Below are 16,402 nucleotides of genomic sequence, written 5' to 3' on the forward strand. Positions count from 1 at the left end.
ACCTTCCTACAGTAACCCTGCAGAGTAGCTTTCAGGATGTTTGCTTTATTATCAAGAAAGTAGAAGCTCAGAGCGATTAAATAACTTTCCCAAGAACACACAGTGAGGGGGAAGAATCAACACAGGGCCCGTGTTCCTGATAGTTCTAGTGGAGCCTGCTCAAGTCTCCTGGAAGATGCTATTTGCAGAGTGACTGTTAGGTAACATCACTTATTTTTAGCCAAATAAACAACTTATATAACCAAATCGGGATTGGAAATTAATACGGTCCCTTCAGTATTTTCCAAGATGAATATATTCCAAGATGAATATCTTAGAAAGTTACAAATTTATACTTAGAATCAAAAGGCCCAACCGTGAGCCCAGCACCTGGGGGTAGGAGAACAAGCAATGCATTGAGAACCACGTCCCGGTTTCGGTTCCTGGTTTGGGCTTTCGTTCGACAAACTCTTACTGCTTGAATGTGACTTAAACCAGGGCTTCTCTGACTTAAACGGGCACAGGAATCTCCTGAGGCTCTTGTTAACTCCGATTCTGATCCAGTGGATCTGGGGTGGCGCCTAAGATTCGGCATTTCCAACCAGCTCCTAGGCCACGCCTGTGGTGGCCGTGACCACACTCTGAGGAAGGGGGACTTGATTCTGATCATTCCTGTTGATTCAACTCAGGAAGCATGTCATGAGTCTTCCCATGGGATGGAATCTTGAGGGACAAGCAGGACTTTAATAGGCAGCAACAGGAAAGGAAAGTGATGGACAGGGAGCAGGTGCACTGGACAGATCAGGTGCATAAGGCCCAGTGTCTTCAGAAGACCGCAAGAAGCTTGATGGGATGGGAACACGGAGCACATGGGAAACCTTTGTGACCTCTGTTCTCAGGGACTCCGTTTCTTCTTTCAATGGGTGGCATGCTCCGTAAGGGCTGCGATGGCACTTCCTGCTCCCGCCATAGCTCCCGTGCCTGGCACACAGTAGCTATTCAGTTAACTCGCTGTTGAATGAATGCCTAAGGGAATGAACCATTTTTCGCCATAGATGAATATTAGTAGTTTGGGGTGACTGGATCTCTAAAGTGAGTGGGAGGGACTAGATGATCTCCGGGCCTTGCACTTCCCACCTTCCAAGGTTCTATAGTGATAAAGCATATAGATTCCAGAGCCAGGCTGCCTGGTTCACGTCCTAGCTTTCCATGTTGGTGGGAAAGCGCTCAGGCCTCAGTTTCCTTATCTGTAAAATGGAGATGACCATCAAAGGCCTGCCCCTCAGATTGTTATGAGGAATGAATGAGTTAATACAGCTGAATTCTTAGATCAGATTCAAGTCCACATACTTGAGTAAATACTCTCTTGGTGTTGCTGCTACAACTGTTTCAGGTTTGTGTCCAGAGTTAGAAACACTTTTAGCTGCAAATAACAAATCACCCAGTTAATGGTCATATCATTTCCCCCCTCAGTTACCTATCTCCTCCTCCTCCTCTTCTTCTTCCTCTTCTTCTTTCTTCCTCCTCCTCCTCCCCCTCCTCCTCTTCTTCTTCCTCTTCTTCTTTCTTCCTCCTCCTCCTCCCCTCCTCCTCTTCTTCTTCCTCTTCTTCTTTCTTCCTCCTCCTCCTCCCCCTCCTCCTCTTCTTCTTCCTCTTCTTCTTTCTTCCTCCTCCTCCTCCCCTCCTCCTCTTCTTCTTCCTCCTCCTCCCCCTTCCTCTTCCTCCTCCTCCTCCTCCTTCTCTTCTTCTTCTGCTTCTTCTTCTTCTTCCTTCTTCCTCTATCCTCCTTCTTGTTCTTTTCTTTTCTCTCTCTCTCACACACACACGTGCAAGCATTCCACTAGAGTGGACAATCCCAGATCTGCCACGTGCTACCAGTGGGCTGTAGGCAAGCCTCCTTCCCTCTGAGCCTCAGTTTGCCCATCTCCACACAGGAGACGATAGTGCCTTCCCCACTGGGTAACTGGACGGATTAGCAAAGACAGTGCTCGTGGAAGGCCTCGCTTGCAGAAGGCTTGCAAGGACTGCCTCTTTTGTTACTTCCCTGTCCCTTATGCCAAACCGTGTGCAAAGAATAAAGCCGCGCCTCGCTGAGATCCTTAGGAGATTGGAAAGGTTTGGTAGTCAGCTATCCTCCCTGAGGTCTCCCAGCCGTGCTGCCTAGTCCCGTAAATGTTGGGAAAATGCCTATCTCTCTTCGTCTGCAATTTTGGATAGAGTACTTGTCATTGGGCCGGAGATACAACGAGGTTTTGTGTTCTTTTCTCCCGTGTTGAGTTTTCCCTGTGTTCGTGGCATTTGCATTGCTGTTCATTGTGAAAATAGAGCATAAAGCCTCATTCTGCTTTGCACAACAAACTGATCTGTTCCTAGTGACAAGTTTGCTTTTGGAATGTGTTTGCCTTGCCCACACTGCACAGCTTTGCCCGGGAAGAAGGGCTTTCTGTTGCCCCCTTGTCCTTCCTGAACTCCTGGCGCACTCTCTCTGCTGGGATGTTTGTTAAACACTGAGACCTTCCTGACCCCCGTGGCAGGGAGAGGGAAAATCTCAGAGCACCGTAGATTTCTCTAGACAGTGTTGATGTGTGTCCAGGGATGGTTTAAAATATTAATGCACTTTCTCCTCACCCAACCCCTTCCCTGCTGTCCAGTATTCTTTTCGCAGACGTTAAAGGATTTACCAACCTCTCCACGACCTTGTCCGCTCAGGAGCTGGTCCGGATGCTCAACGAGCTCTTTGCCCGATTTGACCGACTGGCCCATGTGAGTTGAACGGAATTCCCTCCCTGTGTTTAGCGGAAGTAGGGGACTGCATGTGGAATCAGGAAAGGGGACTCGGCCTTCACCACCACCGTCTTTACCGGGCTGCGTCCTGCCTCCGGGCACGGACACCTGGTCCTCACACGCTCTGGGGATCAGTGTTTGTTATTGACAGGTCTCGGATGGGAGGTCTGACAGATTAATTCTCCCAACTGGCAGAGAGGCAGCTGGTTGAGTGACAATGAAGCCAAAGTCCTTTTGATTGGCTTCCATCTCGCGGCGTCATTTCCCCATGACGCGGCCAGGTGCCATCCAGCTGCAGCCTCCGTGTAGGCTCACACAGTGAAGGCCATGGGCAGCATCCCAGCCAACCCCAGCCATCTGCAATGCACTGGCCAGCTCTCAGGAACCAGCAATCCCCTGGACCACCATATTCTTTGACCAAACTGATGAAGAGCTCTGCTCTTTTTTTTTAGCCAACAAGACACCACCTCTATTTTCAGTTGGCTTAAAATAGGCTAAAAAGGGTGAATATTCATTATCAAAACACAGATTTCTAGTCCTAAAGCCACTCAAGTTACTCTGTGGGAGAATATCACTGTCACACAATGCTATCCACTCGGATATACTTCTCCGGGCATTCTACCATTGTCACAGTGATATTCTAGAGCGGGCGTTGTGTTCAAATAGGCATGCCTTCATGTCCTTCTTTGTAAGGGAACTCGGCCAACTTTCACAGGCTGTTGTGAAAGATAAATGAGACCACACCAAGTGGGAGTTCATTTTTAGAGTACTGACATGTCCTTTTTTAAGGCGGCCTCACTCCAGCAGAGATCCATTCACGTTTGAATCTGAGCACGTCTAGGGCTGTGCACAGCGCTCTGTGTTGGGACTGAAGCATACGCCCTCCCTTCCTAGAGTTCAGTCTAGTCAGGGTTACACGAGAGGCAATCAGTGCACACGTCTGGCTGATCTGGGACTGCAAAGGCAACACAGGACCCTGGGGTCAGAGAAGACTTCCAGGAGATTGTGACTCTTAGACTGTGTCTTAAAAATGAGAAAACAAAGAGAACACTAGCAGCAATACAAAGGAATAAGCCTCTGAGACACGCAACAATAACACTGCAACACGCCGAGTGAAAGAAGTCAGATGCAAAACGCTAGACACCTGGTGGCCCCATACATAGCCATGCCAGAAAAGGCAACGTGATACATACAGAAAAGATGTACGTGTTTGCCAAGCGGAGGGAGGGGAGTTGTTTGCGAGAAGCATGGAGTAGAGTGATTTGGGGGTGGGGTGGGTTGGATACTCTATATGTGAGCATGATTCTTCACATTTATTAAAGGGTAAATTGTATTGTGTATAAATTATATATCAATTAGTGAGGTGAAGAAGACAGGGAAGGTCATTTTATGCAGACGGGAGAACAAAAATAAAGATGCTAGCTATTCTGTAGGTCTGGTGAAACCGGAGGGCTTTAGCGTTGCTGGAGGGGGCGTGGTGGGGATGAGCTAGCTGACAGGCAGTGACCTGTGCTACTGAAGAAGTATTAAACAGGGCCCTGACAAGGGCCGAGGAGGAGGCAGAGACCAAGGTCTTCTCCGAGTACAAGAGCCGGGTTGACCTAGGGGGTGGGAATTTGGAGGTGTGGAAGGTGTATACCATTTGTTTTGATTGTTGTATCATTGGTGGTGGTTGGTGCTAGTCACACATACTTATTCTACTTCATATTGTGGTTTTGAATGTTTCTGCTCAGAGACACTGAGATGAACAAAAATGGCCCTCCAGCGAGAACCGACAAATGTGACCAAGGTTAATTTCAGTGTCACGATAAACCCCACTGACTCAGGGGAAGGCTTGCTAAGTAAAATTTAATGCAACAAGTTGTTCAGACATTTACTGGATACATCCATGTGCCAGGTAATGTGCAAGACGCTGGGAAGGCAAAACCAGCGTGTGGCCTCAGGGAGCTCTGAGTGCGGAAAGGGAGCAGGACAAGCCCTTGAGAACCGCAGGCCAGACTGTGTGGTGTGAGCAGGAGCAGGCCTGGAGTCCTGGGGGAGGAAGGGAAGAACAGTCAGATGCTCAGCGGGGCTGGAGGGGGGGGGGTGACGGTGGTCGGGATCTGGCAGCATCCAGAGAAGAGGTCATCGGCAACCTGGGTCCCGAGGAAGAGTGGCAGCTCCCCTGGCATGAGGCTAGGCCAGGAAGTGCCTTCTAGGCTGAGCCAGGGGCCGAGGTCAAGGAAGTGTGAAGATGCAAAGTCGTGCTACTGGGCCAGGGGGCTGTAGTGTAGGAAGCTCAAGATTGCTGGAGCGTGAAGGGCATGGGAGATGGCAGAGGGATGTGAGCTGGCAGAGGGATGTGAGCTGGCAGAGGGATGTGAGCTGGAAGAGGGAGGCAGGAACAGGTCTTGGAGGGCATGGTGTGACGTTTTAGGGAATGTGGACTTTGTCCCGGAGCCCCGGCTTTTCACCCTGGTTACCAGTCATGCACAGTGGGGAGAAAACGGAGGGCGGATTGAATGGCAGTCCACAGCCTATTGATCCCCAGTGGGTACAAGTTTCTGTAGTCCACCTTCTTGTTGAAGATTTTAAAGAAAAAAAAAAATGAACATCAAATTAAGCAGAGGTAGAGGATGGGAGGAAATTACTATTCATTTTGAAAAGACTATGAAATATTCATGAACTGCCTGGCATATGTCAGGCACTGTGAAGAGTGTTTCCCCTGGCTAACCTAATTTAATTCTCACAGCAAACCTATGAGGCGGGTTCTTGACTGTTCCCATTTTACAGAACTAGTGACTGAGGCTCAAAGAAGTAAAATGATCTGTCCAGAAGCCCTGGCAGGTGGTGCATCTGTGATCCAGGCTGAGGTCAAGCACTTGATCCTGACCACTAAGCAATGCAGCAGGCATGTTAGGGGGTAGAACTCAAGACGTCAGAGATGCGTTCCTGACCCTGCAGGAGAGCTCTGAAGGGTTAGACCAAGGAGACTTCAGATATGGGCAGGACTTGCATATACCTTGCACAGATCTCCTCTCTGCATGTCCGTTTCCTATCAAAAGTGTAACGAAGGACCAATGACACTATCCATGTGAAGTGTTCCTTAACACACAGGCTGACTGCAAGTAAGGCTCAGCCTCCCAGTTCACCCTTCTCCCCCTGCCCCCCTCCCCCGGCACATCAGTATTTGCCCCACCAGGAAACCTCGGCAGGAAAGTTCAATAAACTCTGCCGGGGAAACAATTTCTACTCCCCTTGGAAAGAGAAAACCCACTTTAAGTGGTTTTACCCCAATCAGTCACTTCATGGAATCACAGACTCTGCTTCTGTAGAAAAGGGGGTTGGACTTGCCCCTTTTCGCATCTTTTAGCACCAAAATTCTGCTCCTTTCTCAGGACCTCTGTCTCCTTGCCACAAGTCTTTGCCCTAGATTTCCATTCTGTGGCGGTCAGAGAGAACCCGTCTCCCATGTAAATGCCCCCGTTTACTTTCAGATTCGGGGGAAACTTCAAAGCCTTCTGTTCAAGGTGCTCTCAGTGTGACTGACTTCCTCAGTGGCCTTGTGGTTCTGGCTGCAAGGAATCAAGCGCCTTGACCCTTGATAGTACCTTGATAAGTAACTTCTGGCCTTTGATCTTTTTTTTTAAAGTATTTCTTACCTGTCCCTCCCCATTAGGAATGAGGCATATGGATACTATTATATAGGCTTGAAAATTATATAACATAAAACATAGTTATTGTGTTATGATTGACCGCATTACAGCTTAAACCTTTTTAAAATTACCAACAGAACTAGAAGAACCTAAGTTGTTGTTATAAAGGAACAAATGCAACAGAATGCAAGGCTAGTCAACAGATGAAAAATGAGAGACCTAGCTCTGTGCTGACATAGAAGGAATTTCAAGATAGCTGGTTGTGTGGCAGAAGAGCCTGTCTCAGATCTATGAACGTGGTATGATAGACCCATGGCGGAAGAGCACGCAGCCTCGTCACGGTCATACATACAATCATAGAAATGTGTGTGTGAACACGTAGCAGTCTCTGAGGAGGGAGGGGAGACCAGGTTCCCAGGGCTGTGTGCCCGTGGGGGAGGGGCTGCCCAAGGGGACTTTGTTTCTTTTCTATTAGGACAATACACTCATGTTATTTCTGTAATTACAAGTAGATAAAAAACGATAGAATTGTCATGTTTCATATTATAACTATTTAAATGCATTAACAGCACTAATGTGTTTGTTCCAAGAGTCTTCTCACTCTATTTTTTATTGATTTTTTTTCCTGATTACAAAACAGTGCTTGTTCATGACGGAGAGCTCAAATATCAAAGGTACAGACACTATAGAAAGTATAAGTCCCTGGGGCCCTACCCCCACCCAATGATATAACCATCTTTGATAATTTGATGCATATATCTGCCAAGATTTATCTACCCATGTAGTTATATAAATTCTCTGGGTTTCCCAAGATTTTGATCATATCAGAGCCATCCAGACAGGAGGAAAAGGGTTACATTAAGACTCTCTCAATAAAATTTGTAGGAAGACCCTCACCTTACTTTATTTTTCTTCTTCAATATCTTTTTTCAAAGCAACCTAGCTTCCTTAATCTGAACTCAACAAAGCAGCTTGGGAGAAGGAGTTACTGTCAGGTCATCTGACAGCTCCCAGGAATTGATCAGAGAAATGTGCCTGCAAGTTGACAGATAAGAAGACAGGCCTCTTTATGTATTATGTACATGAAAGAATGCAGATGTGGAAGCTGACTGTTTTCATAAGGGACGAGTATTTTACATAAGGGACTTGAGTATTTTGATCTCTATGGGGGGGACCAATCCCCTGCAGTGACCAAGGGAGAATGGTAGGGAGATAAATTTCAGGGGAGTCAAAGTTATACAGCAAATGTAGTGAGTTTTTACAATAATTTCATGAGAGCAAAGAACTTCCCTTTATTCTAGGAATATGTCTTCTTACTTTTTTGGTGTTGAGGATGCCTTTTGTTCTATGCAGCGATGGGGAGGGGTAGTCACTGGTGGTTGGGTTGTTATTTTAGTTTGTTGATAGATTTTTCGTACTTCCTTGGCAAAATACAAAATTGAGCCCTAGGGCTGTTCCTCTGGCCCTCTGCTTTTGAAATAACTGGGCCGCGGACTCCACTGGTCTGGAAACTGACAGGCCCAGGGCCAAGGGCTCCATTCCGGCCCTAACCCTGTGGAGCTCCTAGAGGAAGCAGCGGAAGGCCCTCAGCATCCCTTATTGATCCCCACCCCTCTTTCAGCAGCTCTCTCGCAAAATTAGCAGCACGGAGGCCGCCAATAGACAGGAACCACGAGCTCCTACCAGGAACCCCGGGAAGGCTGTGCGCGCCCTCCGAGTTCAGGAGGCCGCCCCTGTGCCCACTGGGGAAGGCTGGCCGGGCCCCGGAGATCTGATCCGGACGGACGGCACTGGAGCCAGTTCTGGGTGCTCTCTTCCTGGGCTGATGCTTACTTTCTGCCGGGAGAGTGATTGCATTCCTTTGTCACCCAAACACAATGGCCCAACTCCCGATGCGCTTGGGAGGCCAGCACAGTGCTCGCAGCCTTGGCAGTACAGGGGCATCTGCTGGGCTGCTGGCATCTCGGTGGCCCCTTTCTGCCTGCTGCCCTTGGGCCCTGCTCGTCCAAGGAGGGGCCTCTCCACCCACAAAGCCAGGGTCCCACAGGCTCCTAGGGCTTCAGGCCCACCCACCTACCCAAGGGAACCAGCGGGGAGCATCCTGTGCCCATAATCACAGACAGAGATGTGGGGGACCTGGACGGGAGTCCCCGTCATCACCGCAGAGACAGACGACGTTAGTTCAGTGCCCCGTCCATGGGGCCCCGCGCTGTCTTCCTGTGCATGGTCTTAGTGAATCCTCACAGGCACCAGGAGACAGGTCGCATTCTTGGCCCCATGCGACGGATGAGGCAGCCGAGGCTCAGAGGTTAAGTAACTTAACTAAAGACACACAGGAAGAGGCCAGGTGTCTGGCATTTGGTCCCGTGCAGTGTGACCCCTTGGCCAGTGCCCTGACCCCTCTGCTACAACTGCCCACATCCTCTCTCCTCCAGACCCCGCAGCAGACTCCCCTCCTGCTCGTGCTTGAGTACTGTGCGCACCTTTTCTTTGGTGCCTGTTGCTTTTTGAAACTTTGTAAGAGTCATGTCCTCGAGATTGTGACTCCCTCAAACAACTGTCCTACTTCTCACCTGAGCAGGGACGATAAAGCTCGTACCTGCCACCTACGGTGGGTGTGCAGGGTAATGCTGTTTAAAACATGCTGCGTCATAGGGGTCAATACTAATCGCCTCTGTGCCGGGGACAGCGCTTGCTTTCTCACAGACGCCCAGGTGAGGTTTCTGGTCCGTGAGCACGCATACGAATGAGTAAGTGAACCAGGACGCGTGAGGCAGGGTTAGCTCCTCTTCTTCGGTGCCAAGAGCCGACATGGGAAGGGACTTAACGTAGAGTTGAAATAGGAGGAATCCCTAAATGATTTATGCTTTAAAGTGCTTGTCGTTGAGCCAGAGACTGTTTTAAGCCGTTAATCCGGAGGTATTAATTAAGGTGTTAATTGGAAACAGTGCTGGGGACAGGATTCCCCAGGGAGCACTGAGCCTGCAGGTGCCCTCCCTGGGCCAGGCCTGCCCACAGGGCGGGCGCTTGGATCAGAAGGCTCATACATGGCAGAGCTGAGATAGGGTCCTGTATCTGTCAAGCTCAATGCCCAGTGCATTTCCATGGCTCCACGCCACCTCTGAGCCCTTCAGACTTAGGTGCAGGGTAGCCCCTAACTCCCCAGGAAGGTAACAGAAGTGCACTCCACAGGTCGGTGCTCCTGACCCCACGGCGCAGACCACCTGACTTTACTGTCCTCTTTCCCAAGTCTTTCTGGAGCACGGACCCATCTGCTGACTCAGTCCTTCCTCTCCCATCCTGTCCCTCCCAGGAACATCACTGCCTTCGCATCAAAATCCTAGGGGACTGCTACTACTGCGTGTCCGGACTCCCCGAGCCCCGCCAGGACCACGCCCACTGCTGCGTCGAAATGGGCCTCAGCATGATCAAAACCATCAGGTAACGTGGGATCTCCTTCCCCACACCAGGCCTTCGATGTGCACGATGGGGAAAGACGAACCACCCCACCTACCCTTTGCGGTAAATCACGTGCACGTTGAAAAGCGGAGCCCCTCCCCCCCGAGTTATTTCATGAAAACCGCGTACCCGTTAGTTCTTGCACATGAGCCTAATGGCTTTGTTATATGCTACTTATACCTCACTTGCAATTATGTGCGCAACAAATTTGTATCAGCAGCGTCCTTGTGGGGATACAGCAGGGAACAAGATGAGCGTGACGCTTGTCTTCGGGGAAGTCACAGGGCAGCGGGAGAGATGGACGCCTGGGCAGTTTCAGGATGGCACAGTGAGCTCTGCGGTGAAGCAAACCCAGGCTGCGTGGGGGCGGGAGGTAGAGAGGGGACAGCGAACTCGACCCAGGGTGATGGAGAAGGCTCTCCAGAGCAGAGATCTCTAAGCTGTTTCCTGAGAAGTGAGTAGATCTCAGCCAGGTCCTGGAGGTGGATGAGAGCTTGGAAGACAGGACAGACATGTGGAGAAACTGGGACACGAAACCTGGCAAGGACAGGGCGGTGGCAGATGGGTGGCCTGCAGGCTGGCAGCAGTCAGCGCCGGCAGGGCCTCCTCGGCCGTTAAGGGGCTGCAGCTTATCCTGAGGCCGGTAGGAAATCATTAAAGGCCCCCCCCCCCAGAATTGGCTTCAGGGGTGTGCTACAGGGGCTTTGGTCAGTGTATTCGACAACCTGAGGCTTCACCAAGAGGGGAGGGGTTATTGAGGTCAAGGACTATGGAACGCGACTGCTTGTGACGCTGGGACAGAAGCTCAGCGTTGTCAGAGCCCCCCTTCGAGGCTGCAGATGGCTGCAGAGCCACCGAGCATCGCCCAGACACAGCAGAGACAGGAAAGAGAGGACCCATACACAGAAATCTTCTGTGAGGCTCATGCCTGCACCCTGAAGGGGAAGAAGAGTCTTGCCGGAAACAGCCAAGAAGGTTCCCCCCGGGAGAGAATCTAAGGAATTGGAACGTCCCTCTGAAGAGCCCAGTGGAGGCCAAACCCCTGTTCCTGATCCCTTCTGCTTGCTAACAGATCCCTGGCTTCATCAGGGTTCGGGCAGAGGCCTGTTGACATCGGGAAAGGTGGCGTAGCCCCTGAGTAAGAAGACGACACCAAAGCTCTTTCCCGAAATATGACCCTGCTCCGTTGATGTGACACTTACTGGTCATTTCAACACTGAGCCTGAAACTACACTATTGGTGGGCGGATAGCCACCCTAGCAGTCCCTCGGGGTCCCACCCTTGCAACCAGCCCGTGACCAGGGTCCGATCAAGGTCCTTTGCTAAGAGGTAGACGGTGGAAAACCAACCTTTCACTTACCCTAAGACCACATGGGCAGTGGAGAAAAAGACAGGAAATGTCCACTCTGCTGTTTCCCCCTCCACAGAAAGGCAGCAATTCCCTTCTCTAGGGACCATAATGAGAGAAGCCCACAAAGTCTAACCCAGACTTCCCTTTGATCAACCTTTGGTAGACAGAGAAGGCTGCTAATTTGGACACCTGAGGCTCTTGCCCTGAAAACCAGATGAACTGTGCTAACATTTTGACTGGTTTCAAGGGAAACAATGTTCCCAGAGGCCCTGACATCTTGTACCGGCTCTAAACTAATTAGGCAGACAAACCTTATTCTGTCAGTCAATCAGCAGCTCAGCCAACGGGTAATTTGTGGAGCGCTGCCTTGCGTCAGGCACTGTGCTAAGCCCGGGAAATACAGTGAGGAACAGGTCACTCCAGGGTGACCATTAGGTGATCATGCGTGTCCAGCAGGGAGATCACTTGGATCTGTTGTCTGTGAAATGAGGAAATTGGCCAGACAAGCTCTGAAGTCCTTGCCAGTTCTGAAAATCTGTGATTTATCAACCATAAAAAATCAGGCTTAAACAGAAAAACTTTCCAGTGACTGTCTTTTTAATAGATTGTTTAATTTTATTTTTTATTTGGGTATAATTGACAAATAAGATTGTGCATTTTCAAAGTGCACAATGTGATGATTTGATACACGTATACATTGTGAAATGATTGTCGCAATCAGGTTGATCAATATAGACATTACTTCACATCGTTTTTATTTTTTGATGGGAACACTAACATCTGGCCATCTGTTCTCTTAGCAAATTTCAAGTATATACGACAGTATTATTAATTATGGTCACAACCCTGTATAGTCAACTCCTAGGGCTCATTTTTATCTTTAACTACAATTTTGTACCCTTGACCAATCTCTCCTCATTTCCCCCATCATCCTGCCCGGCAACCACCTCCCTACTCTCTGTTTCTAGGAGTATGACCTTTTTCTTTTTAGATTCACATATGCAGTACTTGTCTTTCCCTGTCTGGCTCATTTTACTTAGTATAATACCTTTCATGTTCATCCATGTTGACACACATGACAGGATTCCCTTCTTTTTTAAGGCTAATATTTCATCTATATATATATATATATATTTCATCATATATATTTATGACCTTTCTCATCTATTCATCCACATCTTCTTCACCTTTAGCAAAGGTATGCTTCAGAGATGTCATTGCGGGAGAAATGAACACGGATGGTCAGAGTTCTTGAAGATAATCAGAGCAGGGTCATTTCCCTGTCTGCAGAGGACCTTATCCCTCCTGACCATTTGATCCCATCGACAGCCTCCCTCCTGAAGTTCTGGGGCGGGGCCGTGAGGAGTGAGAGTTGGATAGGTTGAAGTGACTCGGGGCTTTCTCTCGCTCGTTTACTAAATGTTGCTTTTACTGCTTTAGCATAGGACACGTTCAGTGGGATATTTTTCAACTGCATGAGTCGGAGTCTATTAATACACGAATGTCCCGTGATTGCACTGTAAGGGACTTGAGGACCAGCACTGATTCTCCCCATTAGCAGCACAGCGTGGTGCTGAGGAGTAAGCAGGAGCTCTGGGCTTAGGCAGGCCTCGGCGGCAGCTGGTTCAGACCCCCAAGTGTCCCGGCGAGCCCTGGACTCTCAGGAATGCCTGGCAGACAACATCTGCACCCGGCTGTGCGTGGAAGAGAGGCCCACTTACATTGCGCTATCAAAAAACTAAGTCTTAACTGACTACTACTTACGTGGAATGCAGTTTTTTTGTTCAAACCAAAAGGCACTCACTTCAGCCTGAAAACTGCATAAAGCTGGAACCGAGTCTGGAACCGTGCACAGCGTGACGCTGCGTGTTGGCGTGTGCTATCAGTGTCAGGAAACCATTTACTGACTGGTCTCCCCAGACTAGGTGGCCACCCTGTATACTTGTCACCAAAGCTGGGTCCCTGTGGAGGTGTTGTCCCCACCGTATCCGGGCCTGTCCTTGTCCCTCCCTCCGCATTTCCTCGGAGTCAGAATCCCCATAGCTGTCCCCAGAATACAGAGGGTCAGTAAGAGGCTGGTGCCCGGACCGAGAGGCGGCCTCGAGAGCTCAGCTCTCTGGATCCCAGCCGCCCCAATGGTTTCCTTGTCTGGGTGACGCCATCATTCTGGCACAGAAGGCAAACCAGCACTCAGCACTCACAGGGACCCTGGTCCCTTATTCACAGACCAGTCCAAACATGTGACAGAGACTCTCCGTCCATCACACACAGGTGGGGGCAGGGTGCCAACCTCAGGAAAGGCCCGGGTTGGCCGCTGGTAGTTAGAGCATCGCAGGTTCCAACAGGGACTGAGAGAGTGAGGAACACCACCATTCTGCCTCTGTCCTGTCCTGAGGAGCTGCCACTGTGGTCCTTTTGACAGAGGGCCATTCACTGCTTCCGATGCCTGAGATCTGGCATTAATATCAATGATCAGCTTAGGCAATCTCATGCACATCCCAAAAGCATCCCTAATAAATTAGCAGAACCACCGCTGAGAGGAAAGAAGAGTCAGTTAACCTCTGAGAATAACAAGATAATAAGCCTTAGTCAAGCCTCAAATTAAATGTATTCCATCAAAGCCCTGGCCGGATAGGTCAGTTGGTTAATTGGAGCAAAGGTCTTAATCCTTGTGGCAGGGTGACCGTGCCCAGCACCACGCGCGACAAGGGGTGAAGGACAGGAGTTCTTTTGTCCCCGTCATGTGAGGCAAGGACATGCCTCTTGGCATCCTTCCTTTTTTCTTCCTCTGTTATTACTTATCCTTACTTTCTGGTTTTTCTTTCTCTTCATTGCTCCCTCCCTCACCTCCATGGCATGCCTCTCTCTCTCTCTCTCTCTCTCTCTCTCTCTCTCTTTCTCTCTCCTCCTAAAGCCTCCTCTCTCCCCTTGTTCTGAAACATCATCAGCTACAGAACCCAGAAGACCATATTCCTCTTCAAAATACAGCAATCACAGTGGCCTTCAATCCATAGGCAAGGATTCATTTTTATTTTTGCAAAATTATGAATAATGCTGAAGATTGAATATAACTAGTAGTAATGACATATAAAGCTAACCTTGATTGAATCCTCACCTTGCACCAGACAGACTCTCGACTAAATGATCTTTCAGACCCATCCCACCTAGTTCCAACAGGAACCCCATGTGGAAACTACTCTTACTCCCCCGCCCCCATCATCAGTGGCGGAATCTGAGCCTCTGATTGGATGAATAACTTCTGGTGCACAGCTTCTAAGTGGCAGAGCAAAGACCCTCAGCCGTGTTCGTCTGACTCCATAAACGTTTGAAGGCAGGAAAACAGTTAGATAAATGTTAGCATGCCATGAAATAGAAAAATGGGTAACCACAAGCATCATGGTTTATATTAATATTTAACAGCATAAGAAAAGGCTTGTGAGTTTAAAGAAGCATGCATTGTAGAGTATACACACACACATTATTTAAGGCAACCTTAGTTTATTATTATTTTTTTATCTATTTTTACAGAGAGAGAGAAGGTCCTAAATCTCTGTGATAGAGGACAGGCAGCTGGCTCTGTCCTCTCACTTTCTCACTGGGTCTACACCATTTCTGAACAGGAATCTACGTTAGTCTTCCTACTGGGTGTCCGCTCCCCAAACGGGGTGTAATGCTGAAGGGCGTGCAACCAGCACAGTGCCCAAAAGAGCACTCAGCTCGGAGTCCAGCATCATGAGGGCCAGTGGGGACCCAATACTGACTCACCTTGGGCAAGTGATGTCACCCCTCTCTGTCCAGCTTCCTTAGCTGTAAAATGGGGGCACACCATCTTAATGTAAGTTTCCTGAACACAGAAACCAGTGCTTTGCTTTGTCTGTTTGATTCACTGCTTATATCTGCAGAAGTCTTCAAGAGACATCTGTGAGTGAGTGAATGGATGGATGGATGGATGGATGGATGGATGGACTGTGCAGATAGTATAGGGTGGTTGTGCAGATGAAATGAGATCATGAAGATACAAGACTTGACACAGAAGAGGTACTAGTTAGATCTTAATTTGCTTTGAGGCTCAGTTCCCTCATCTGGAAATGGAACTGATAATGCTGATAGCTATCTACCTTCAGAATCACCGTGGACATTGAAATGATGCACTTTGGGAAACTTCAATGTGTATGCCAGGATACAGCCTGGTGGCTTTCTGACTTTTTGAGAAGCAGTGCGCCCCATGTTTTGGAAGGCAGACTGGCACTGGAGTCCAGTAGAGGCTATCGAATGGATTGCAGGTGAAGGCGAAGTAGGGCTCCGTGGCCACCAGGCTGGCAGCCCCCAACACTACAGCAAGTGACCCGGGAGGTACCTTTAGTGAACTCGGGCATCTACAGAAGGGAGCTCATTATACATCTGCTGACTTGGGGAATTGATTGGAAGAGACTGTGTCATCCACCTTTTGGGCCGAGCCAGATCCAGCTGCACTGGCTCCTCTACCCCTTCTTCTGAGAAAGAAGCCATGTAGGAGAGTTGAAGTGGACAACGGGGCTTGGGCTCACACTCCTTGGGAGAAAGGACTCCATCGACTCCACCTATCGCTGCACGTGCCCTAAAGAAAGGAACTTCTTGGAACTCAGCTTCCTCATTCTTAAAACGGTGCCAGTAATCACACACAGGGTATTGTAAAGATAAGAGTAATACCCACAGAGGACACACACCCTGCACAGCGACTTTAGCTCACCTCCATAACTAACCCTCACTTTGCCTTTCTTCCAGAATGTTCAAGGGCACTGCTTCTTCCAGGTAGCTGAGGACCAACCACTCAGTTCTTACTACACTGTAAACTAGTTCATCCTTTTGAACCAATCTCTGTCTAAGAACTGCCCTAGACAGTAAGTGTGTTGGTTGAAGCTATTTCGTGTGTGTGTGTGTGTGTGACAGAGAGAGATGGAGAGAGGGACAGATAGGGACAGACAGACAGGAAGGGAGAGAGATGAGAAGCATCAATTTTTCATTGCAGCTCCTTAGTTATTCATTGATTGCTTTCTCATATGTGCCTTGACTGGGGGGTTACAGCAGAGTGACCCCTTGCTCAAGCCAGCAACCTTGGGCTCAAGCCAGCGACCTTAGGCTTCAAGCCAGCAACCTCTGGGCTCAAGCTAGTGACCATGGGGTCGTGTCTATGATCCCACACTCAAGCCAGCGA

General features: G+C 49.2%; 1 protein-coding gene across 1 annotated transcript in view; it reads left to right on the plus strand.

Annotated features, from left to right (window-relative positions):
* The window catches only part of ADCY8 (adenylate cyclase 8), a 176,194-nt gene that overhangs the window by 71,445 nt on the left and 88,347 nt on the right, over positions 1-16,402 (plus strand). The window contains exons 4-5 of the mRNA XM_066265646.1: positions 2,631-2,742; positions 9,712-9,839. Of these exons, the coding sequence (XP_066121743.1) occupies positions 2,631-2,742; positions 9,712-9,839 (240 nt within the window). The remainder of the gene's footprint in view (positions 1-2,630; positions 2,743-9,711; positions 9,840-16,402) is intronic.

The sequence above is a fragment of the Saccopteryx bilineata genome, chromosome 3 (genome assembly GCF_036850765.1).
Source record: "Saccopteryx bilineata isolate mSacBil1 chromosome 3, mSacBil1_pri_phased_curated, whole genome shotgun sequence".
NCBI lineage: Eukaryota > Metazoa > Chordata > Mammalia > Chiroptera > Emballonuridae > Saccopteryx > Saccopteryx bilineata.